The 24,654-nt window shown below is 38.7% G+C and overlaps 1 protein-coding gene across 3 annotated transcripts; it reads left to right on the plus strand.

The window, feature by feature from the left end:
- WDR12 (WD repeat domain 12) lies at nt 1–23,603 on the plus strand. 3 transcript variants are annotated; one of them, XM_069075337.1, is made up of 13 exons: nt 1–142; nt 3,936–4,030; nt 5,500–5,594; nt 6,514–6,620; nt 8,910–9,025; nt 9,405–9,559; nt 10,017–10,062; nt 12,781–12,866; nt 16,904–17,044; nt 17,134–17,239; nt 17,408–17,540; nt 22,040–22,112; nt 23,092–23,603. In XM_069075337.1, the coding sequence occupies exons 1-13, from the start codon at nt 102–104 to the stop codon at nt 23,161–23,163; spliced, it is 1,266 nt and encodes a 421-aa protein (XP_068931438.1). In that variant the 5' UTR covers nt 1–101; the 3' UTR covers nt 23,164–23,603. The 3 variants fall into 3 exon arrangements, with proteins under 3 accessions (XP_068931438.1, XP_068931439.1, XP_068931440.1); XM_069075338.1 differs by lacking the exon at nt 22,040–22,112; XM_069075339.1 differs by lacking the exons at nt 1–142; nt 3,936–4,030; nt 6,514–6,620.
- Nucleotides 23,604–24,654: the final 1,051 nt, after the last annotated feature.

Raw genomic sequence — 24,654 nt, forward strand, 5'->3', positions numbered from 1 at the left:
CGCACAGACCTAACCCCTCCCCCCCACGGCAGCAGCGCCCACCCCTCTTGGTTCTTTACGGCGGTTCTGGTCTCCCCCGCGTCCCCCCCCCTCCCCCAGCCATGGCGCAGCTCCAGACGCGCTTCTTCACCGACAACAAAAAGTAAGTATCGAGCCAACTTACTTTCTTCTCTGCCTGCGTCCCCCGCCCCGCTCTGGAGGAGTCCTAGGTGACGGCTGGAGTAGGGGGTGCCTGTCTTGGGCTGTTAAACTTACTTTAACTTTTTATTTGGGGGGAGCGGGGTGGAGATTCTTCCGGGTCCCTGTTCTCTGAGAAAGCGCTTAGAGAATAAAGTTCGGAGCAGGGGGTGGTGACCCGCTTTGCCGACCCCCGGCTTGCTGCCTTAGGAAGGTCCGAAGGGGCTGGGCCCCGAGCACAGAAGGAAGGGTGACCGCCACCCGCAGCCTCTCCGGCTCGGCCTCAGGCTTTCCCTCCCCCGTCCCCGCTGTGCCCATGTGGGAGAAAATGTACTTTTAGGTAGTAATGATGGTTGAGAAGTTTTTTCCATCGAGCCTCGGGCCGCGTTCCTCCAACTCCCACCCTTGTTCTAGACAGCCCTCTAGATCCTTGCAGACAAGTCTTCTGTTTCCCAGGCTGAAGTGTTCTCACCTCCTTTAAGAAGGTTTTTAGCCCTGGTTAATTACTTGGCCCCCCCCCCCCCCCACCCAATACAGTGTGATTCTAGTTGAGCTGTTTCACCCACGTGCCTACTACGTGCAGAGCATTTTGCAGGGTGCTGGGGAAATGAAGCCGCCCTCATCACCTCTTGCCCGGACTGTTGCAAAGTAGCCTGCTGGTGGGTCTTCCAGTCCATCCTCCCTTCAGCCACTGGAAGTGATGTTCCCGAAGCCCTGATCCTGCCTTGTCACCCTTACTCACCCTCGCTGCCTCCAGGATCAGATCGGAAATGTTCAGTTTGGCGTTCAAAGCTCTTCATAACTTAGCCTCTTGCTGGCTCTCTACTGTGGGGGAGGAGGTGGCTCTAGAATTTGAAGGAAGATAAAGATTTTAAAAGGCCTGAAGTAGGTGAGAGCATGAGACAAGGCCTCGAGATGAAAGAAGTTGAATTTAGGGAAGAGCTTTCTATTTTGGCTAGAAAGTCCGAGTTCATGAATGAGAGTGATGTGACATGAGGCCGGAAGAATAGGTTGGAGCCAGATTTTGGAATAACATCGTTGTGTTTCTCCTTGGGTTTTTTGGTTTGTTTTTGAAGTAGTTGTGTTGCCGGGGAGAATTCTGGTGCCTTCCATTTTAGCCTTTCCTGTCCTATTCATCATATTTAGAGTTGTCTCTGATTGAGATGTCTCCTCCTCAGCCTCTTCTCCCTGACTAGAATACCTAAAACTATCAGATTAAGTCCCATCTCCTCCTTGAAGCCTTCCTGACTGCTTGATCCCACAGTGATCTCCCTCAAATGAGATAACCTTTGTAAAAGGTACTTAGCATTGTACGTTGAAGCTTTGTTGGTACTTATTTGTAGGAGGTACTTAAATGCTTATTTGCTTTCCCTTCTCTTCTAGTTTCCCTTCCTTTCCCTTTCCCTCTCCACCCATCTCCCCTTTGTTACTGAGACTGAGAAGCTATGTGCTGATCTTCTCCATCCAACTTTTAGTACCAAGATTTTTAATGTGTGTAGTAGTACAGTAGGCAGTTAGGTGGCACATTGGAAAGAGTTCCAGGCCTGGGGTCAGGAGGAGTTCAAATCCAGCCTCAGACTCTGTGCCCTTGAGCAAGCCACTTAATCCCGTTTGCCTTAGTTTCCTCATCTGTAAAATGAGCTGGAGAAGGAGATGGCAAACCACTCCAGTATCTTTGCCAAGAAAACCCAAAATGGGGTCACAGAAAGTAAGATATGACTGGAAATGACTAAATGACAACAACAAAATAGGACATTTTTGTCATACTGGTATACTCCAGAGATGTAATAGTAACCGAGTTCTATCAGTGGTTATTGCTGTACGTAAATGGCTCCACATTCACATAATTGAACTGCTGATCTGTAACAGAAATTGAACTCTTAATCTTACCCGTCTTATGATGTCACACTATTATTTAACTTTATGTGTGTGTATCTTATTTTCCCAAATAAATTGTTTTGAAAGTGGGGGCAATTTCTTACTTCTTTGTATCATCCCCATTATTTAGCATAGTGCTGTGTAGGCAGTAAGTGAATGCTCAGTAAATATTTGTCAAATTTAGGGGAAAGTGTTTTATATTAGCCAGAAAACACTAGAGGCACCCTTGAAATTATAGAATGAAGGAGCCAAGACTCTCAGTCAAGGACTTTAGAGCCGATCATCTAATCCATTGTACCTGAACAAGAATCCTTTCTACATCAAACCAGACAAATGTTCATCCAACCTTTTCTTTACCTTCAGTGAAGACTAACCAATTCCTGAAACTTCCCATTCTGCTTCTAGATGGGCAGAGAGCTTTTCTGTATGACAGGCTTATATGTCTGCTATGGGTAGCTTTCAGCCATTGTTTTTCATTCTGTCCCCTGGGAACAAGTAGAAGTCTAATCCCTCTTTTATATGACAGCTCCTTCATTTTCTTGAAGACAACTATCCTATTCTCCCTCTGCCCACTCAGCCTTCTTATAGGATACCATTCACAGTTTCAATTCATTGACCTTCGTGTGGCTTGAAGTCAAGGTTCTCTGCCATCCTAGAGGCTGTCCTCTGGATGCTCTCCAGCAGCTCATCACTGTCCTTCCCAAAACGTAGTGCCCAGAACTGAACACACTATTCTAGATGTGGTCTGACCATGGTAAAGTAATAGAGTGGGGTGAGTACTGCCTCAGACCTGACTGCTGTGACTCTCTCACTGCACCCAAAGGTCCTGCTAGCTTTCTTGTGATTTGGTGTTTTGTTTTTTTTTGCTTATGGGAAAAAAATAGAAACTCTTCTGTTTAGTTTTTAAAGCCCTATACTACGTGCCCCCAACCTGCCTTTGCAGCCTTACTGGACATCATTCTCTCTACTTCGGCAAAATGGCCTTTTCTTTCTGTTACTCCCACATGACACATCTCCATGCTTCTGCACTACCTGGAATGCATTCTATCTTTACTTCTACCTCCCAGAATTCCTCTCTTCCTTTAAGATACATCCTAAGCATCATCTTCTGCATGAAGCCTTTTCTGAGCCCCCTAGCTCCTAGTGTATTCCCTCCCCAACAAACTATCTTGGATTTACCTTTGTGTATATTTGTATTTATTAGCAATACTTATTGTGTATATATTTTTATACATATTTCTCCCATTAGAGTCTAAGTTCTCTGCAAGACGATATTGTTTAATTCTTTATACTTGTGTCAACATTGCTAAGCCCATAACAGGCACTTAGAAACACTTTGTCAGTCGTTTGATATTATCTTGCAACACATTAAAATCTTCAGATCTTTGTTAGATGACCTGCCTAGTCATTTTTTTGGGAACCAAAGTTAAAAGACCAAATATTTTACCCTGTTAAACTTTCTCTTACTAGCATTAGACTACCAGTAATTTTTAAATCCCCGGTAGAATTCGTTGTTAGTTACTCTTCTCAGCTTTGTGAGTATGACTTTCTGAATTGACCTGGTAAATTAAGTAGGTGTTTTCTTGTGGTTTCTTTGACTCTAAACAGAAGCAATATCATTTATGGTTGGGTTGAATGTGTGTTTATTCACCAATGAAAAGTTAAGACAAATAAATGACAATATATGTCAAAACCCTGAACTCCTGAATTGAAAGCCACTATTATCTAAACTGTAGACTTTTTTAATGGTGCTGAAAAATAGAAATTTTGATGTTATCTTTCTTCGTATGGTAATTCTAGAACATTATGTATGATAAAATTAGCAATGCAAATTTATCTTGTTTTTCATGTAAAGAATGCATTATTCTTTCTTTTTATAGATATGCAGTAGACAATGTTCCCTTCTCTATCCCTGCGGCCTCTGAAATCTCTGATCTTAGTAACATTATCAATAAATTATTGGAAGCCAAAAATGGTGAGTCTTTATTATCTGAAAGATTGAAAAAGAGTATTTAGGTTATAAAACATTTTGTTAAATGTTTTGTTTTCTTTCAAAACACATACATTTTATGACTGCAAAAATATAGTTACTAAGGGTGTTTGTTAGCCTAGCAGGCCATTTTACATTTTGGAAGAAACATTGTGGTTTTCTGATAAAATTTTCATTTTAATTATCATGTTTTTATAAATTTGTACACTAGTGTTCACTATTTAGGAACAAAGCACTTACTATTACAAACAGTTATAAATCTTGGTTTAATCAGAAGAGGTATGCCCACTCACCTTTGAGGAACTATTGGACTTTGCACTTGCATTCTTTATGATGTTTGTAAAGTCTGATAGTCCCACAAAGGACCTTTTTCTAAAAGTCCTAATCGAGTGAAAAGATTAGTGAGGTATATGATTTATTTTCTTTGACTCTCCTAAGCCATAGTAGCTGGGATGGTCGGTTAGGATTGGTAATTTTTATTGGTTTTATCTGGTTTTACTTCTTCTGTCTTCCATGATTTTTGCTCATGAATAATAGTTGTTGAAGGGGGAAACAGCTGTGGCAAGAAAAAATGGAACCGAGGCACAGTTTTCTTCAAGGCAAGATAACAGTTTATTAACGGTTACTCATATAGCTGTTATTAAAGTGGGTCAGATTGGTTATCAACCATGATGGGATTGAAGAGACTATATTTATTGAGACCCCAAGGGGGGTGGTGAGGGCAGGTTAGTAGTGGTGGGGGAGATACAGGGTTGTTTAAAAAAGAATACTAACCCCAAAATTTTCAATTAGCTGCAGCTGGGAAAAGTGGGTTGACCTTCAGGTGTGACTGAGCACACCCCCTTCTGACGGATAAAGAATGCTATTTTCTTCATGGGACTCAGTTGCCTCTAGTAATCTTGGCTGGAAAGTCAGAACCACCCCAGTTAGGATCACCCCTGACCCTCCCCCTTAGCCTTCCCCTTGGAGATCAAATCACCCCAAATTTTGACCTGGAAAGAATAGGACAGGGGCTCAGTTCTTTGTTTACAGGTAAACTGAAGTAATGGTCCCAGGTTAGCAAGCAAATGTCCTGGGGGATAGGACACATTATTCAACCACATCTTTGCTTGGACTGGCTTCTTTCTTTTGAGCTAGACTGAGAAATGGGGTTTGACAAAATGGGGAATAGGGTGGAGTACAGAGTAATTGTTATTGTTCATTTGTTTCTGATGATTAAATGATATGGCAAAATATTAATTTTCCTTTTAGCAGCATGAATAATTGAAGTATGAATCCCTGGGTAATTGTGTTGATAGTTAACAGGTCAAATCTTCATCTTGTTGTCCATACTTCTGATTATTTTTAACTATTTGTTTCCTTTTAAACACTACTATACAGTATATATCTTAGCCCCCAAGGAAAAATGTTCCTGAAATATGTTGACTTAGTTGTTTTTTTTTAATTTATTTCAGAAGTCCACAAGTATGTGGAGTTTGATTTCCTTATTAAGGGTCAGTTCCTTCGAGTGCCCTTGATTAAGCATATGGAACTAGAGAACATCTCAACAGTAAGTTTAGATATTTTCCTCTGAGGGGGCATTGTTACATGATGACTTATCTTTTTACTAATTTGTGTCATTAAGGTTTAACTGTGTCACACCTAGCTAATTCTCATGATCATTCTGAAATTTGTAGGTATTTAATCAGGTTCTGTCTATATCTGATTCTCCTGTGGCATTTCGAGCCACTGTTTGAGTATTTATTGTATATGCTATGTACTCATCGTACTTTGGGATCTCCTTTCAGCATCCAAATTTCCCTAGTTTGTTGTTTCTCCCCAGAAGACTTTTTCTAATTCTGACTTCTGTCTCCTTGGTTTTGGAACATCTCTTTAAGTGTTCAAATGCACCCGATCGTGCATCTTTAGGGTAACCAAAAGCAAAATGGAGGAACCGCTCAGATTTTTTTCAATACAAATGTCTGCAAAATAAATTTGCGTTTTATACACACACACACACACATACATACACAATATAAATTTATACAAAATAAATTCTTCACAGTGTTCAATAGAAACATAAACACAAACCTTATAGGACAGAAAGAATGTTGGTTTACCTTCATTTCGACATTTACTTTATGTTCCTTATGGCTGTAGTGTTCGCTAGTCATTTATTATGCTTCCTGCCTTACTTTAGTATAGATTCTCTGATGCTGTATTTCTCTAAAATATTTCCAGGGTAATATACAGGCCCAAGCAAGAATGAAACTTAAATTTATGTTGAAATTGTGTTGAAATTCAGCCTTTCCCATAACTCCAAAGTGGATCTTAAAAACTTTCCCCTATTTGAAAGGATTTTAATGTTATCTAAAGGTGGCCTGCCTTGGAGGTGCTGAAAAAGTTGGGAACATGTATCTGTGTGTGTGTGTGGTTTTTTTCAAGTCACCTCTTTTCCTGATAAGCTTCTTGTTTTTTTGGGTAAATAGGAAGAAGTAGTGGAAATTGAGTATGTGGAGAAATATATCGCACCACAGCCTGAAGAATGTATAGTCCATGATGACTGGATCAGTTCAATTGAAGGAACAGTGGAATGGTATTGCCAGTTGTGTTACACCTTGAATTTCCTTCATGCTCTTATCAGATTTGCTGCGTTGCCTCTCATTTTACTGAAGGTTCCGTGTTATTTATTTCTCCGTTTAGTTTGGCCACGTGTGTCTTTCTCTGGATCTTGGGTTTTCTTTTTTGTTTTTTGGTTGTTGGGTTTTTTTTTTTTTAATGTAGTTGTGTGTATGATAGGGCCAGAGAGCATTGAAGGCTTATATAATATTCAGTGTTCCCCTGTAGAGTTGGTAGTGTGACAGGTGTCAAGATTAGCCACCATCCTAGCCTGAGGTGGCCAAAGTGGTGTACGTGTGGTTTTCTTGCTGTTGTACAAAAGTGAGATTGTCAATCTCACTGTCTCCTTTATTGAGAGGAGAAAAAAAAACCAGCTTCCCTGTCCTTGCTATGCTTCAATTTTCATAACTATATTTTGCAAGAACAAGTTTCCTTGGAGAGGTAGCATTGAGCAATGGATACAGAACTGGTCAAATAGTTAAGAAGGCCCGTGTTCCAGTCTGACGTCTGACATGTACTGGCTGTGTGACCTTGACCAGGTCAGCAGCTCTCTAAGACTCTTAAAGTTGCACACCATCTACTCTTCTGGATTGATAGAGGGAGTTTTCTTCACTTGGACTTCCCTATACCAGTGAAATTCTAGCTCTGGTTCAAAAAAGTTTCTCTAAAATCTTAAGTTGGTAAAACTAGGTTACTTTGCTGCCCTTTCTTGTTGTGGAATGGTGCTGTTTGATCTTGTCAGGCACAGGTCCAATGCCTAGGCCAGTTATCGCAGCTAAAGCAAGTGTTAAGAAAACTAAGGCCTTAAGTCTAAGCTCTATGTAGTCCAGTTATCTTAGAAGGAAAAAAGTATTTTAAAGAGGTAGACTTGATTCTCCAGGCCATTTTGAAAATGTTGAAAAAAAAAATTGGGGTAGCAATCTAACCCAGTGAGGAAATGGTTTGGTATGGCCAAGGAAGCACTGGGTAAGGGTCCAAGCTCTACCATTCACTCCCTAGGATACTTTATCTGTAAAATGGAGGTGATGATACTAAGACCAGCCACTTCATAGAGCTGCTGTGAGGATCCAATTAGAGGAATCATAGACTATCCTTTGTTACTGCAGAGGGCTGCGAAAGATATGCTGTTATAATTAGTCACATAAAGGAGTGATGGCAGAGGACATTAGAAGCATATATGTCTCTCATCTACAATATAAAGTGTATTATATTATATAATTCACTATTATATCTCAAGTATTTAAACTGTCAGAGTTGAAACTTTTTTCAGCCTTTGTCAGATTCTCCCAGAGTTTATGTGGCCATAGATAACATAGGGGGGATTTGTTGAGATTTTAGGATTGGAGAAGAGCCTTTGTTTTCCTCTGTAGGATTTCACAGAGATCTGGGACCCTGTTTTGATTTAGGCAGAGAAATTCTGTAACGGCATCCAAAGAGAGATTGTGTTCGAGACCATTTCATTCACCTGCGGTCAGCCGTTGACAATCAAGCATGATGTCTTTGGGTCTTCTTTTGGTGCATGGGAGCTCAAAAGTTATAGATTTCCTAGGGAAGCACTTCATTCAGAATGCCCACTTCTGTTTAAAATTTTCTGAGAATTGTGTGGATAGCCATAAACCAGAGGTGTCAAACTCACAGGTGCTTGGGAAATATTGAGCAAAAATAAATAAAAATATAGTCGGACACAGAGAACGTTACTTTGTGGTTTTCTAAAATTATGTGTCCTGCAGGGCTCATTCTGCACATTTAGCAGACCCTGTTCTATTTTGGTTTGATGCTACTGCCATGAACTACAGTCAGTGAAAATATCTAATACAGAAATGTGTTGGGCCATTTGGTGTTGTATAGAGTAGATATCACATAGATATCTCTCTCTGAATCTCTCTAACACACTATCCTTGTAAGTGTGATGTTTCACAAAATTGCAACTTGAATTCTTAATGTTACTAAGTAAAGAACATTGTTTAAAATAAATGTTCTTAACTTTTTCTGTACCATGGACCTTCTTTGGCAGTCTGATGAAGCATGTGGATGCCTCAGAGTAATGTTTGTTTTCTGTCATTAAGAAAATGCACAATTTCATTTCGAGGTTAGTGAAAATCAAGGTGTAATTACTTTTTCCCATCCAAGTTCACAGAGCCCCCCAAAGTGACCCATGGACTCCTGATTAAGATTCCCTGGCTTAAACACTCTCCTCAAGGATTTGTCCTGGGAAGCACATCTGGCTTCAGAATGGGGGGAAATCATTTCTTTTTACATCCTTTAGGATCTTGACTGGCTCCTATGACAAGACATCTCGGATCTGGTCTCCAGAAGGAAAATCTCTCATGACAATCGTTGGACATAGGGAAGTGGTGAAAGATGTTGCCTGGGTGAAAAAAGGTTAGTTCCTTTGTACTGTTTAAGGAGTACCAGGTGGGGTTGGAGGGCAAAAAATGGCTCAGCAGAAAAATAAATCTTGCATTTCCAATATCCTGAGTACTATCAGTCATAGAACATTTTAGGAAGAAAGGTAAAGCTAACAAATGGGCAGCACTAAGTCCCTTGGTAAAAATCACCTGCTACATACATGTTTTCAAGTTTCTATCATGATGGGTTTTTTTTTTTTGAGGTCTATGCTCAATGTTTTTCTTTCTGAAATTAGTTACACAGATGATCATTTTTAGCTTTTAAAATTCATTCTAAACCAAGGAAAATTCCTTCGCTCCTGAATGTGCCACAGAGCCAGCTGTTGCTTATCCTCACGTTCTCTTTGCCACAGACAGCTCATCGTGCCTGCTTCTCACTGCCTCCATGGACCAGACTATCCTCTTGTGGGAGTGGAACGTGGAGAGGAACAAAGTGAAAGCTCTTCACTGCTGTCGGGGCCATGCTGAGAGTGTGGAATCTGTCGCTGTCAACAGCACAGGAACTAAAGTAAGCCACGGGTGGGTGGGTGACCAGCCCATTTCTCTACTGAGCTGGAATGCACGTGGCTTGCTCAAAATGTCGAGGGATTTTTTTTTCGTCTAACTTAAATAACCTTTTGTGGTTATGCTGGTTACTCCATAGTCAGTGAGTAGAAATACCAGCATCACAAGACATAGACTATTCCTCTTCTAGTTAATGGAACAATTGAAATTTGGTGATAAGATAAGGTTGAGGTATACAACTTTTCAAATGGGCTGCCGAAATGATAAAAGTTATATGTATCTTTTTGTCTGGTTGAACTTATTACCCACAGTCCTGACAGCACATCTGACTTGTGATTAAGGGGAAAGTATTTCAATTAATTAAATTGCTGGAATGATATGCCTGACTGTCTAGGGGAGGGATGTCAGCTAAAGAAGATAGTACATAATCTTCTCTTTTGTTAATGTTTCCATTGATTTAGTTTTGCAGTGGCTCTTGGGATAAGATGTTAAAGATCTGGTCTGCAGGTAAGTCGAATCTTTTACTCTTAACATTCATCTGGATGTCATATTAAGTCATTTTGAAAGGATAGGTACTTAGGTGTTTGTTGAATTGAAAATACATATCATCCATTTTGGTGACCTAAGTTAACAAAAAGATTAAAACATTTTAAATTACATGTCAGGGAATACTTGAGGCTTATGTTGTGAAATGATGTTTATGTCAAGGTTTTCATTTTTCCCCAAAATTTTAGTTATTTACGTTGTATTCTAGGAATGGTCTAGCCCCTGTCAATTTAATTATTGAGTGCCTCCTGTATATCTAGTATTAGTCTAGCTGCCTTGGGAAATAAAAAAGAAATGTGATGGCAGCTTTCTTTTCTGGAGGTCATTTATGCAGCAGTCTCAGCTTATCAGGGAGCTAGGAGTCACTGTTCCTGTTTTCCTCTGTTTCCTGGTTGTCTTTAAAGGTGGCCCCTGGTCCCTGCCACCTTAGGCCTAGAGCAGAGGAAAGGAAACATGGGTTGGACTTTGAGCTTTTGGGTGATGATATGCCAAGTCAAGGAGAAGAACCAGACTTGAAATGCTTCCTATTTTTCCTTATTTCTCTTTTTTTTAAGCAATTGGGGTTAAGTAACTTGCCCAAGGTTACACGCCAGTTATTTTTGTGTGGGTGTTAAGTGTCTAAGTCAGAACTGATCCTGGCCGGCTCTTACTCACTGAGCCACCTGGCTGCCCCACCTTATTTCTCTTTTATATTTTTAGTAATTTGAAGGACACCAAATGCAATTTCTTCTCTTCAGATTTTTTTCCTTAATATTTTGGCTCTTTATTTGGAATTCTTTTAATTAGACTTTTCTGATAGTAAAGAATTTGCATAATATTGTACTTTTCCATGATTTGGAGTCTTTTTGGTAACTTCTAATCACCAGCCAAAAGACAGTTTTAGATTTTTAGTGTGTTTTAGTACATTATAATTTTTGGGAAATGGATTTTGTGTGTGCGCATGTGCGTGCGTGTGCATGCATGGGTGTGTATTTGGGTATGTATGTGTACATACACAGGGAGAGTCCATCATTCAGTAAGCATTTAAGTGCTCACTGTGTGCCAAGAACTGCTAAGCTGTAGGACTACAAAGGCAAAGCCAGTCCCTGCTCCCAGTCCAGTGGGGGAGACAGCATAGATAGGATATAGTACAGATAGGATATAGACAGGGCAAATTGGAGATGACATCAGAGGAAAGGCACTAAGATCAAAGTGGATTGGGAGTGGCTTCCTGTGGAAGGTGGCACTTTTGCTGATACATGAAAGAAGTTGGGAAAGTTCGGGCCTGGGGGGGCAGCAAGGAGGCCAGTGTCCTTGGATTACAGAGAATTTGGAGGAGAGTAGGGTGTAGGGACTGGAAAGGGAGGAAAGGGCCAGGCCATGGAGGGCCTTAAAATTTAGCAAGCAGAGGATTTTATGTCTGATTCTGGAGGCAGAAGTTTGATACTAGGGTTTGGTGAATTGGGGGGATGATGTGATCAATCTTGGGCTTTAGGAATATTGATTTGATAGCTAAGGGGAGGATGGACTGTAGTCAGGAGAGGTTTGAAGCAGGAAGACCAAGCAGCAGCCTATTTCAATAGTCTGGGCATGAGGGGGTGAAGGTATGTTGTAGGGTAACGGCAGTGTCAGAGGAGAGAAGGGGCCATATACAAAAGCTTTTATGAAGGTAGAAACGACAGGACTTGGCAGCTCATTTCATCCCACCCAAAATGCTGACCTGGGTAGCTGGAGGATGGTGGTGCCCTTGACAGTGATAAGAAAGTTAGGAAGAAGGGAGAATTTGGGGGGTGGAGAGAAGAAAATAACCAGTACGCACTATTTCCCAAATGCTTATGGAACTTAAATCCAGAAGTTTCAGAAGTTTGAACTTTTGCTGAGGATTGTCTTTTTAAAAATATTTATCACTGTGAATGCAACATGGTCACAATGGTTTTCCTTTCATCTGACCCTTAAGATTGGATCTTTCCTTGAAATAAACAAAAATAATCCCGCCGACAGTTCGGCTCATTTGAGAACGTATTTGACCTTCTGTATCTTTAGTCTCCATCTCTGCTGAGAGAGGAAAGGTATATTCTCAGTTGCTGAGGATTTAGATTGTGGGATAGAGAGCTGGTCTTGAAGTCATGAAGACCTGGGTTCAAATCCAGCCTTAGATACTTACTAGTAGTGTGATCCTGGGCAAGGCACTTAACCCTGTTTGCCTTAGTTTCCTCATTTGTAAAATGAGCTGGAGAAGGAAATGGCAAACCATTCCAGTGCCTTTGCCAAGAAAACCCCACATGGGGTTATGCAGCATCAGATATGACTAAACAAACAGCAATAAAAGGTTATTACCATTTATTATTGTCATTGTGTATTTGTGTTTTTGGTTCTCTTTCCTTCACTGCATTGCTTCATATAAATCTTACCATAGTTCCTAGAATTCCTCATATTTGTTATTTTCTTAAGAGAGCAATGATAATATATTTATATACTGCACATTATTCAGACATTCTCCAAACAATGAGCATTTTTGCTCCACAGAATGCCATGAATGTTTCATTATATAGGACCTTTCTATCTAGCATTGACCTATATCTAAAGCAATTCCTTCCTATAAATGACATTCCAATTCAATATGTGTACTTACGAGATTTAAGTAAGTTAATGTGGCCTATAAATTTAAAAAAAGACATCAAATCTTATTGTTTGTTTCAGTCCCTACAAATGAAGAAGATGAAATAGAAGATTCTGCAAATAAGCCTAGAAAGAAACAGAGAACAGAGCAACTGGGATTAACAAGGGTAAGATTTTGTGAGAAACTGCTGTCATTTGCATCAGATATGCTCTGTATTACACACAACACACATATATGTGCACACGTGAATTTTTTAGGGCAGACTCATTTCGGTAAGAATGAGTGTGTTGGAGTGGCTAGGTGGTGTAGTGAATAGAGCACCGGCCCTGGAGTTAGGAGGACCTGAGTTCAAATCCGGCCTCAAACCACAACACAAAAACCAGCCATGTGACCTTGGGCAAGTCACTTAACCCCAATTGCCCTCCAAAAAAAAGGCAAAAAATTTTTTTAAAATTAAAGAATGTGTATGTTATAATCCATCTTCCAAAATCCCTTTTTTCAGGAATCCTTCCTTTTGTGGTCTTTCCTAGCGACTTATAATAACATATTTATACTTTCTTGCTAAGAAAATGTATTGTAAACACCATCATTCAGTATCAGCCTTACTAAATTAGAAGTACCTCCTTGAAATTTAAAACAAAGTAACAAAACCCTGATTTACATATAGGTCATTTGATTGCTAAGGTATTTTCCATGATTTTATCCTGTAGAGGAAAATTTTCAATGAATCTAGGTATTCTGATTCTTTTAACCATCCAAGTGTAGAAGAATATATATTCATGTTTGAAGATTCACTCAGGATTCCATTCCTCCATGAAAGAGGTTGGTTGTGTCACTGAAGTCACCAGAAATAAATGGTTGTTTGTGAATGACTTTACTCTGACCCTCTGGCATCACACTGTAGTAGAACCCACAGGTCCAAATGCTTTGCTGTACTAGAATTTTTTTCCACCAAATAGTGTTTGAAATCAGTTGTCCATGGGCTAGATTATGGAAATTTTTTCATTATATAAAGATGTTTCTTGTCAAAATCATCAGAAAATCTGACCTGTCTCTCTTTAGCTTTCATTTTATGTGTTCTCCTTTCCTTTGATAGCATTGTTAGGATGTACTTTTTTTTTTCATTTTTCATTTTTTCAGGTCTCATGATAAACTTGCCCTGAACCATCTGTACATTCTCACTCTACTGCCCCTGGTTACCAGTAGTTTACATCTTTAGAATAAATCGTTAGGGTTAACACTGGAGCCTTTGATATATGGTCATGGTCTTATTAGTACCATTGCTAATACCAGTGTTGCCAACTGGTCCAGATGGTGGCATATATGAAACAGGTGAATGGTCTGTTTTAGCTGTGTTTAAAGATGCTTACTGAACTGTAGATGAGAAGATCTTGTAGAGGAATTTGGCACCCAGTCTAAGAAATAAGAAACCCCTCGATCATTCCATCTGGTAGAATAGAATTTAGAGCTAGAAAATGCTTTGCTGTGTTTTAGATTCTGTGCCAGTGATAGATTACACTGCTGCATGATTCATGTCCCTGATAAGAATCCTGAAGCAAAAAGATTTTCTGAGTGTTCTCTACAAGGAACACAGTTGCTTCTCTCTTCCTCCCACCCCTCCTTTTTTGGGCAAGTGTATAATTAGAACATTGGAGCCATAGAGTGTTTGAGCTGGAAGGGGCCTTAGATGTCACTTTGCAGATGAGAAAACTAAGGTTCTCGTTGTATTTTGTAAATTATTAATGCTTCTATACAGAATCCCTTGATTGAAGTACTTTAATTACAGAGAAAATTGTCAGCAAAAAACCAGACTCTATCTAGCTTTTTACTCAAGTTAAACATGTCAAAGATAGACCTCCTTATCTTCCCTTCAAACTCCCTTTCTCCTTTGAATTTCTCTATTTCAGTGAATAACGTCATCATATTACCAGTAAGGCAATAATTTTCATTCCTTCGTATAGTCTGATGCTAAAGAGTTATGATATAACTAAACTTCATGGAACTTTGCAGCTTGGTTCCTTCCTCATCAGCACCTCCCCGCCACTGTCACACTTGGAGGGCTTTCACTGTCACCTTCAGGACTTTTCATTGGATCTTTCTGAGGCAGCTCTAGATGAGTGCTCTCTAGACAAACAGTACATCAAAGACATCTTCCCAGTTGGTGCAGTGTTCAGCCCAGTTTTACGTGGTTACTTAAGAGAAATATTTTGATGATGACAATCATGGATGCTACTCCTTTATGTCTCAATAATTGAATGAAAAGCCTAATTAATATGGGAGAAATAATTGGGTTAAAGCACCTGTCTTCATTACCTTTTAAAGCTCCTTCTGGTTTGTGAGCCCATGTTAAAACCTTCATCCACAGCTTTTCCCCAAGACTTTCTCCTTTATTTTCTTTCCTGCTACAAAGTAGCTGCAGTTGTGCTCTTATGGTCAGTTAAAATTTCCCTGCCTATTGGGACAGAATTCCTCATGATCCCCTCATTTCTCACCTGGCTGCACTACTTTGGGATTTCTCTGACTTTTCCATCATAACCTCACAGAGGGGACCTTTTCTCCTCCCTCACCTCATTTTAGCTTCCTTCGTGGGTTGTCTTTCCCCATTTGTTTGTAAGCTTCTTGAGGGTCAGGACTTTCTTTTTTTTTGTATTTGTGTCTGTAGTGCCTTGCACAATGCCTGACACTTAGTAGGCATTTAATAAATATTTAATGACAACAGATGATTTCTTCCTTAGGATTTTCTTTTACTTTTCTTGGGAATGCTTGTCAGTTCTTTTTTTTTATCCTCAACTTAAAATTTGGTTCTTTCACTTTTATTTATTATCTTTTGATGTATGAAAGAGAAATGACAAATACTTTAGAAAAGCCTTGAAAGTAATAATATTTTAACAAATTTATCTGACTATATTATTATACAAAGGAGTGTGCTAATTTATTCAAGATTTTAATTCACCCCCCAATTTTTTTCTAACCCAAGTATGTATATTCTTTTTTTTTTCTTTTTGGAGGGCCACTGGGGTTAAATGACTTGCCCAAAGTCACACAGCTAGTAAGTGTTAAGTGTCTGTGGCTGGATTTGAACTCAGGTCCTCCTGACTCCAGGGCACCTCACTTAGCCACCTAGCCTCCCCATGTATATTCTTTTTTTTTTTTTTTTAAAGCAATTGGGGTTAAGTAACTTGCTCAAGGTTACACGGCCAGTTATTTCTGGGTGGGTTTTAAGTGTCTGAGCCTGGATTCGATCCTCAGGTCATCCCAACACTGGGGCCAGTGCTCTTACTCACTGAGCCACCTGGCTGCCCCTAAGCAATTGGGGTTAAGTAACTTGCTCAAGGTTACAGGGCCAGGTGTTTCTGGGTGTGGTGCTAAGTATCTAGGGCCGGTGCTCTTACTTTATTCACTACGCCACCTGGCTGCCCTCCCCATGTATATTCTTTAAAACAAATTTTTTTCCTTTAAAATTTTTTTCTGTGTCTCTTCCCATTATGTCCCCTCCCTTGTGAAAAAACATAGTTAAGTAAAACAGACCCATCTATCGATCATATCTGACAGTTTATGCTTCATTCCACATCTGTAGTGTAGTCCAGGAGTTCTCAGAGTGTGATCTGGGGATCCCTGGGAGAGTGCCCAAGACCCTTCTGAGGGTCTGCAAGGTCAAGACTATTATCCCAATACAAAGATCTTTAAATTCTAATATGGTATGTATGGATAACTAGGACCATATAAACAAAAAATTTTAGGATTGGATTTTCAGTCATTTTTAAGAGTGTAAAGGAATTCTGAGACCACAGAGTCTGAGGGCCTGGTATAGCCCACCACCTGTATACTGAAAGGAGGGAAGTTATGTTATTCATCAAGATCATTCACTTCATAGTTCTCTCTGAGGAAATTTAACAATCAGAATTGAAAGGTTTAGCAGAGATCTTCTAGTCCAAGTTCCCACCCAGTGCAGGTAGATTCTTTTCCACATCCTGATAGGTTGTGTAAAGCTAAAGAGGTCAGAGATAAAGTGTTGTTTGGTAATGCTCCTAAAAATATGGTTTTTAGCTATAACTTGAAATGGTTTGGTTTGCTTCCTTTATAGAATCAAAGATCTGTAAGGAGTTATATTGATATTTGTGATGTACTAAAAAATGAACAATTTTTCGTTGGTGATTGTTCTTCTGAAATAAAAAAACCTTTTGGTCTTATTTTAATTTCTAGACTCCTATTGTGACTTTGTCCGGCCATAATGATGCAATTTTCTCAGTGCTTTGGTCAGATGCTGAAGAAATTTGCAGTGCATCGTGGGACCATACGATTAGAGTGTGGGATGTTGAAACTGGCAATATTAAGTCAACTTTGGTGAGAGAGAATTTAAGTCGCTCTCTTTGATTTTGGTATTAAGACAGCTACTGGAGGCCCTTCATAACTTTTTTCTTTCTCGTTTTTAGACTGGAAATAAGGCATTTAACTGTATCTCCTATTCCCCACTTTGTAAACGTTTAGCATCTGGGAACTCTGATAGACATATCAGGCTGTGGGATCCCCGAACTAAAGGTGAGCCTTTGCAAGCTATTGAAAATAACTTGTGTCAGTGACACATCTTTTTCTTTATATTTTAAATAGATACTTACAAATACAGGTTTTATATAAAAACTTAAAATTTACCATGCTGACTTCTTTCACTGTTTACTAAATTGTTTTTTATCTGTTTTCATTATTTAGATGGTTCCTTGGTGTTATTATCCTTAACCTCTCATAATAACTGGGTGACATCAGTTAAATGGTCTCCCACACATGAACAGCAGCTAATTTCAGGTTCCCTGGATAACATGGTCAAGCTTTGGGATACAAGAAGGTAAAACCTTATTTCTAAGACCTGCTAAATAAGTATCCCGAATATCCTACAAAATGAGAGAGAAGTGAAGCACTTTGGTGTTTCAGAGGCAAATGAGTAAAAAGTTCTCAGTAGTCTCTTTTGCAAAGAAATAGCTGCTACTAAAAACAAAAAACCATCAAAGATATATTTTTCTCATATTACATAGTCTTCTTAAAATGAACATTTTAGTATTTTCTCTTAAGCTAATATTAATCAATGCATTATTTTTAAAATTACATATATGGTCAGCACATCTACCCCAGGTTTCAAATTGATGTTATAGTTAATGGGCAGAGGAGAGAGAATTAGAGATTAGTGGAAATAGTCAAAGCTAGTATATTTGTTAAATATTCCCAAAGTTAGTGAGATAACGAATGGGCACTAAATTAATAATCTCCTCTATGCTCCATCACAACTTTTACCATTTCTAACAGGGGTGGCAAACTAAGGTCTGGGGCTACCTGCTGCTGCTGATTTTTGTATGGTCCTTGAGCTAAGAATGGTTTTTACATTTTTAAATAAAATTTTATTATATTTTAAAACGTAAATACTATTCTTAGCTCACATACAAAAATAGCACCCCCTCATTCCTTAGTTTGCTTTGCTCTGACCCCTGATCTAGAGATCCTTCCCTGCTTAAGCATCGGTCATCACCATCTTGGGACAGCTAGGTGGTGCAGTGAATAGAGCAATGGCCCTGGAGTCAGGAGGACCTGAGTTCAAATCCAACCTCAGACACTTAACACTTACTAGCTGTGTGACCTTGGGTAAGTCACTTAACCCCAATTGCCCCACCTTCTCCCCTCCAAAAAGAAGAAAAAAATCAGTCACCACCAGAGGCCTAGGTTGTGGGGTAGGGCGTGGGGGAATCAAAACACACTGATGCCCAAAAATGTTTGGCATCTCTTGGACTTTAGAAGTTGTGGCCCTCTCCACACATGCCCCTTTTGTGTAGTAGAATTAGTAGTTACTAAACCCTTTGTCCCAGCATACTCTCTGCCAGCCAGAAATGTGTGCCTCCTTAGCCTGACCATACTACATTATGTGACCCCACTGGCCTCCATCACTATCCATACTTCCTATCCTAGCACCAGCTTGTTTGAAGGAGTGTGCTGAAGAGGACAGAAGGGTGTAGCACTTGTCCCACCCTGTGCTGCCCAAAATTAGTGGCCTCCTTTACCACATCTCCCCAGAAAACCACATACCCTTTGAACTTTTCTGATTGAGTGTCCCTATCAGCTGGTAATCTCTACTCACACTATAGCTAGCAAACTATCATTTTCTATTCTCCTCATCTCAGTGACTCATAGTTGCCATTTGCCAACATAGAAATTCCTTTCTCCTGCTACCTTTCTCTCTTTCCAGATTAACTCCGCCACTCCCTACTCCCTAGCTCCTATCTTCCATCTTCCCATTCTACCATATCCTGTAGACTCCCTCCCTCCTATCACTCTATTATTAGCAAACTAACTTCCCTCTTGTCTTTTACACTCTGGAAATCTGGATTTCTCCAGAAGATGCCTTGTGCTTGGCTACTTTCCTGTTAGTTGCTGTTATGCCTCACAACCCATTGGGCCAGGAGGAGCAATTGGTATGCTTTTTTTAAAAAATAATATTTTATTATTTTCCCCCCAATTACATGGAAGAACAATTTTTTAAACTTTCATTTTAGAAAATTTTTGAGTTCCAGAGTCTCTTCCTCCATCCCTCCATCCTTTCCCCCATTGCCTAAGATGGTAAGCAGTTTGATACAGTTCATACACGAGAAGTCATGTAAAACATTTCCATATTAGCCGTTACAAAAGAAAATAAGATCAAAAAACAGTCACAAAAAATATAAAGTGAAAAATAGTATGCTTTGATTTGCATTCAGACTCCGTCAGTTCTTTCTCTGAAGGTAGATATAGCATTTTTCATTATGAGTCCTTTGGAATTGTCTTAGGTCATTATATTGCTGGAAATAGCTAAGATCACAGTTGATTATCATATAATATTGTTGTTACGGTGTACAATGTTCTCCTGGTTCTGCTCACTTCATACTGCATCAGTTCATACAAATTTAGGTTTTTCTGATATCAGCCTGTTCGTCATTTCTCATAGCACAATAGTATTCCATTATAATCATATACTACAGCTTGTTCCCCAGTTGATGGGCATCCCCTAAGTTTCCAGTTCTTTGCTAGAAATATTTTTTTATTTTACCCCCCTTTTTATAATTTAGGAATAAAGACCTCTTGGTGGTTTTGCCAGATCAGAGGGTATGCAGAGTTTTATGGCCCTCCAGGCATAGTTCCAGATCTTCTCCAGAATAGCTGGATGAATTCATAACTCTACCAACAGTGCATCAGGGTCCCAGTTTTCCCACATCCTCTCCAACATTTATCATTTTCCATTTGGTATGCTTCTTGAAACAGCTGGTGGCTCATTAGGTAAAGCACTGGGCTTGGAGTCAGGGAGACCCATGTACAAATCCAGACTCAGATTCTTCCTAGCAGTGTGGCCCAGGATGAGTCACTTCAGTGCTACTTGCCTCAGTCTTCTCAACTGTAAAATTAGGAACATAACAGCACCTCCCTCCCAGGGCTGTTGTGAGTCAAGTGTGAGATGATGTAAATTGCTTTGTACAGTGTCAGGCACATGGTAGGTGCTTAACAAACGCTTATGCCCTTTCTTTCTCTTTCCCTTGCTTCCCACTATCTCAATGATAGCCACCTTTGTATTGTCATTGTTGTGACCTGTAAGCCTTTGGGGAGCTCTCCTTCCTTTCTCAAGGAGTACTATTCCAAATTCACAACTTTTGTCTCAACCCTAATCCTTGTTCTCATACTAGTGGACTTAAATATTCACAAAGATGTCCCTTCAAAAACCCAGAATTCTGAATTCATCACCCTTCTCAGCTCCCATAATCTGTATCTCTCCTATACTCCATTTAACACACCTCTGAGTTCACCACTAACCAAAACTGCTACCTCCCTAATCTTGAACTATGAAATTCTTCTCATTGATCATAATTTCTTGTTATTTAGCTCTTTCTAAAGTAAAAACCATCCCTTTCTCCTTTCCTGTTTCTGTTGAGGGCACCATCCTTGCAGTTACCTGGGTTTGTCAGCTCCCAGTCATTCTTCACTCCCTGCATCTAGTGGATTGCCACATGCTGTCTATCATATCTTGAGCCTATTTGCTTCTGCCTAGTTGCCTGCTACCCCCTTGAGGCTTCCATGCAGTTATTCTAATATCTCTCTGATTATAACAGTTCCATTTCTAGTTTCTTCCTTCTCTCATCCTCCACACAGCTGTTGTCAAAATAATCTTCCTTCCTAAGGCACAGGTCTGATCATCTCATTCCCCTCCTCAGAAACTTCTGAATGGTTAGTTCCTTGTCATCTGTGAGACAGAATACATATTGCTTTTATTTTAAGGATTACTACAGTCTGGTTCAAACCTGCCTTTCTGGACATCTCACACTACTCACTTTCACAAATACTTCATTCTAGATAGATTCTACTACTAGACTCCATGCTTGACATGCCATTTCCTATTTCCATACATGCACATAAGCTGTCCCTTCTTCCTGAAACAGATTCCTCCCTCATCTCTGCCTTTCAGGAGCCACCTGCTCTGTGGAGACTTCTACAATCTCCCCATTGTTCATGCTCTATCCTCAGATTACCTTGTATTTATTTATTTTCGTGCATGTTGTATTTCCCCAGTAGAATGTCATATCTTTGTGAGTGGGGACTATTTCAGTTTTTTTTTGTTTTTGTTTTTTTCTTTTAAGCAATTGGGGTTAAGTAACTTGCTCAAGGTTACACGGCCAGTTATTTTGTGTGGGTGCCAAGTATCTGAGGCCGGAACCGATCTTGGGTCTCCCAACACCGGGGCTGGCGCTCTTACTCACTGCGCCACCTGGCTGCCCCTCTTCAGTTTTGTTTTAGTATTCCAGCTTTGAGCACAATAGTAGGGACTTAAAACATTTATTTAATTGACTTTCATTTTGTGCAATAATATAAAATTAAATATGCAGATTGAAAGATGACTAGACATAAAATAATATATTTTGCTTCTTAAGAATATTATTATAATATTACAGGTGTAGTAATTAGAGTATATTTAGGACTTCTTATATACCATTCAAGCCTAGAATAGGAAATACACCTAAAAGATGCAGCTCCATAGACTTTTTGTGTATATTTTAAAATGTATTACTCACTGTAAAATTCAAGTCCTGAAGTTCTTTTTCTTTGGAAGTTCTTACTATATTTTTTGTATTATACATGTATAAGTTTTTTCATCTAATGACACAGGAAAGAGTAAGAGATATGTTTTAACAAGGATTCAGAATTTAGAGATTATTCCACAAATTTGAGTGAGAGAGAATGTATGTGTGTGTGTATGTGTGTGGACAGATATATTCTCTTATTTAATGATATAATAATGTAAATATCTATCAGGTTAATGTGACTTATGTCTTTTTCTAGTTGCAAGGCCCCCCTCTATGATTTGGCTGCTCATGAAGATAAGGTTCTATGTGTAGATTGGACGGAAGCAGGGGTAAGAAATTGACTAGTAGGGGGCAGCTTGGTGGTGCAAAGAATAGAGCACTGGCCCTGGAGTCAGGAGTACCCGAGTTCAAATCCGGCCTCAAACACTTAACACAAAAACTAGCCGTGTGACCTTGGGCAAATCACTTAACCCCAATTGTCCTCCCAAAAAAAAGGCAAAAAAAAAAAAAAGAAATTGACTAGTTTATGAAAGATGGAAGGAGAAAGACATTAACTGATAAAATTCATCCAGTATTTGTATTGTTACCATAGGCCAAGCAATTGCAGTTATTTCTAATAAACATTCTGAAAACTTTAACATCAAAGTTCAACATCTGTCGCAATTCAAATAAGAAATTACTTATTATTAATAATTTCAAGAGAAAACTATTTCTGTGCATTTTTTCCCTTTGGAATTACATAATTGTTATCTAAACTTTTTAAATCTTAAAAAGTATAGTAGAATTTTAGTAATTCATATGGGGAAAATAGAATATTCTCAGCAAAAAAAATTACTGAATATTTGAGGAAATTTGATTTCATTACTTGAAGTATATATACTAAATGTAGCCACTAAAGTAATCCTTCATTGAAGAGATAACTAACTTGCATTTGATGACAACCATTTACTTAAAACAATGGTTTAATATACTTAAAATTCATGGTGCTCTTAAATAATTCCACTTTCAGTCTCATTCACTTCATTTCTTTGCAAACCTTTTTTTCATAGAAACTTCAGGGGTACACATCAACATAGCTTAAATAGAATGATCACATTTTTAATAAAGGTTATAATACACTAAAAATAGGAACACAAAATAAAAAATAGAAACAAAAATTGTGATTTGTTCAATTATTAGTTCTTGTAACTTAAATCACTCAGCAAATGTTTTTCTTAGTATAAAAAATGTCATTTTTTATTGCCTTATTTTCTGCCATAAGTGATTTTTATTCATTTATTTTCTGTTTTGTTTCTTTCCATCAACCAGCTGCTGTTGAGTGGAGGAGCTGACAATAAACTATACTCTTACAAATATTCGGTCACTGCTTCAGATGCATGAAAATGGATGGTGATTCAACATCAGAAATTGTCTGTTAGCATATAAAACTTAAAAAACAGCATTGTCTTCATTAGTCAGCCTTTTACAACAATTTGTATAACATGGTTTTTGACTGTCAAAACGGTCATGTTTCATTGTGTTTAGTTTTTTTCCATTTTTCCTTTGTATTTATAACATGCAAGTCTAGGTATTTATAAAAAGTGAAATGTGACTAGCTCTCTTCACTGAGTTCAGAACTTCCTGAAATTACTTTCCTTCATGAATATTTTGGCTTTGAGTAACATAAAAAAGGACTAGAAAGTTTATAATAAATATAAAGCAATTGATTTTATAGATCCTGATTTATTCTTTGGGAAAAATTTCTTCTTTGAACTCAAACTACTAGAAAGTGCCATATTAAAAGGATGAATGAAATTTAAAATAGAGAAAATGCTCTATTATTTTTTTTGTCTTTATTAATTTGTTTGTTTACTTTTAGTTGGCAAGATTCAGTTCCACAATCCTATGAGTTTCAAATTCTCTCCCCCTCCCCTGCCCTATGGCTGCATGCAATCAAGTGTAGGATCTACAAATACTTTCACATTAGACATTAGGTTGTGAAGAAGGATTTTAACCAATGGAATGAACAATAGGAAAGGGGAAACAAACCCAAACAAGAAAAAGAAAGCAGGTAGTTTGCTTCAGCCTGCATTCAAACTCTGTTCTTTCCAGTTCTTTCTAGTTCTTGCTCTGAATGTAGACATCTTCCATCATGAGTCTTTGGGAGTTGTCTTGTAACCTTGCTTTGCTGAGAAGAATGTAGTCTATCGAAGTTGGTCGTTACACATACCTTGTGCCTGTAATTGTGTACAAATTTCTCCCAGTTCTGCTCTTCTCACTCAGCATCAGTTTGTCAATTTTTGTGTATGTGCCATGTACTGCTGAGAAGAAAGTATATTCCTTTTTATCCCCATTCAGTTTTCTCCAGAGATTTTTCATGTCTAGCCTCTCTAAAATTCTATTCACCACCTTCTTTCTTGTTTATTTTGAGGTTATATTTATCAAGTTCAGAGATAGGGAGATTGAGGTCCCCCACTAGTATAGTTTTGCAATCTATTTCTTCCCTCTAATTCCCTTGACTTCTCCTCTAGGAATTTGGATGCTATACCACTTGGTGCATATATGTTAAGTAATGATACTGCTTCATTCTCGATTGTGCCTTTTATCAGGATGTAGTTTCCTTCCTTATCTCTTTTCATTGGATCTATTTTTGCTTTTGCTTTATTTGAGATAAGGATTGCTACCCCTGCTTTTTTTACTTTAGCTGAAGCATAATATATTCTGCTCTATCCTTTTACCTTTACCCTGTGCATATTCCCTTATTTCAAATGTGTTTTTTGTAGACAGCATTATTTAGGATTATGGCTTTTAATCTATTCTGCTATCCACGTTGGTTTTATGTGAGAGTTCATCCCATTCACATTCACAGTTATGACTACTGTGTCTTTCCCT

Source organism: Petaurus breviceps, unplaced genomic scaffold, assembly GCF_028583685.1.
Source record: "Petaurus breviceps papuanus isolate PSGF00001 unplaced genomic scaffold, PetGlider_PUasm1.0 90903, whole genome shotgun sequence".
NCBI classification, from domain to species: domain Eukaryota; kingdom Metazoa; phylum Chordata; class Mammalia; order Diprotodontia; family Petauridae; genus Petaurus; species Petaurus breviceps.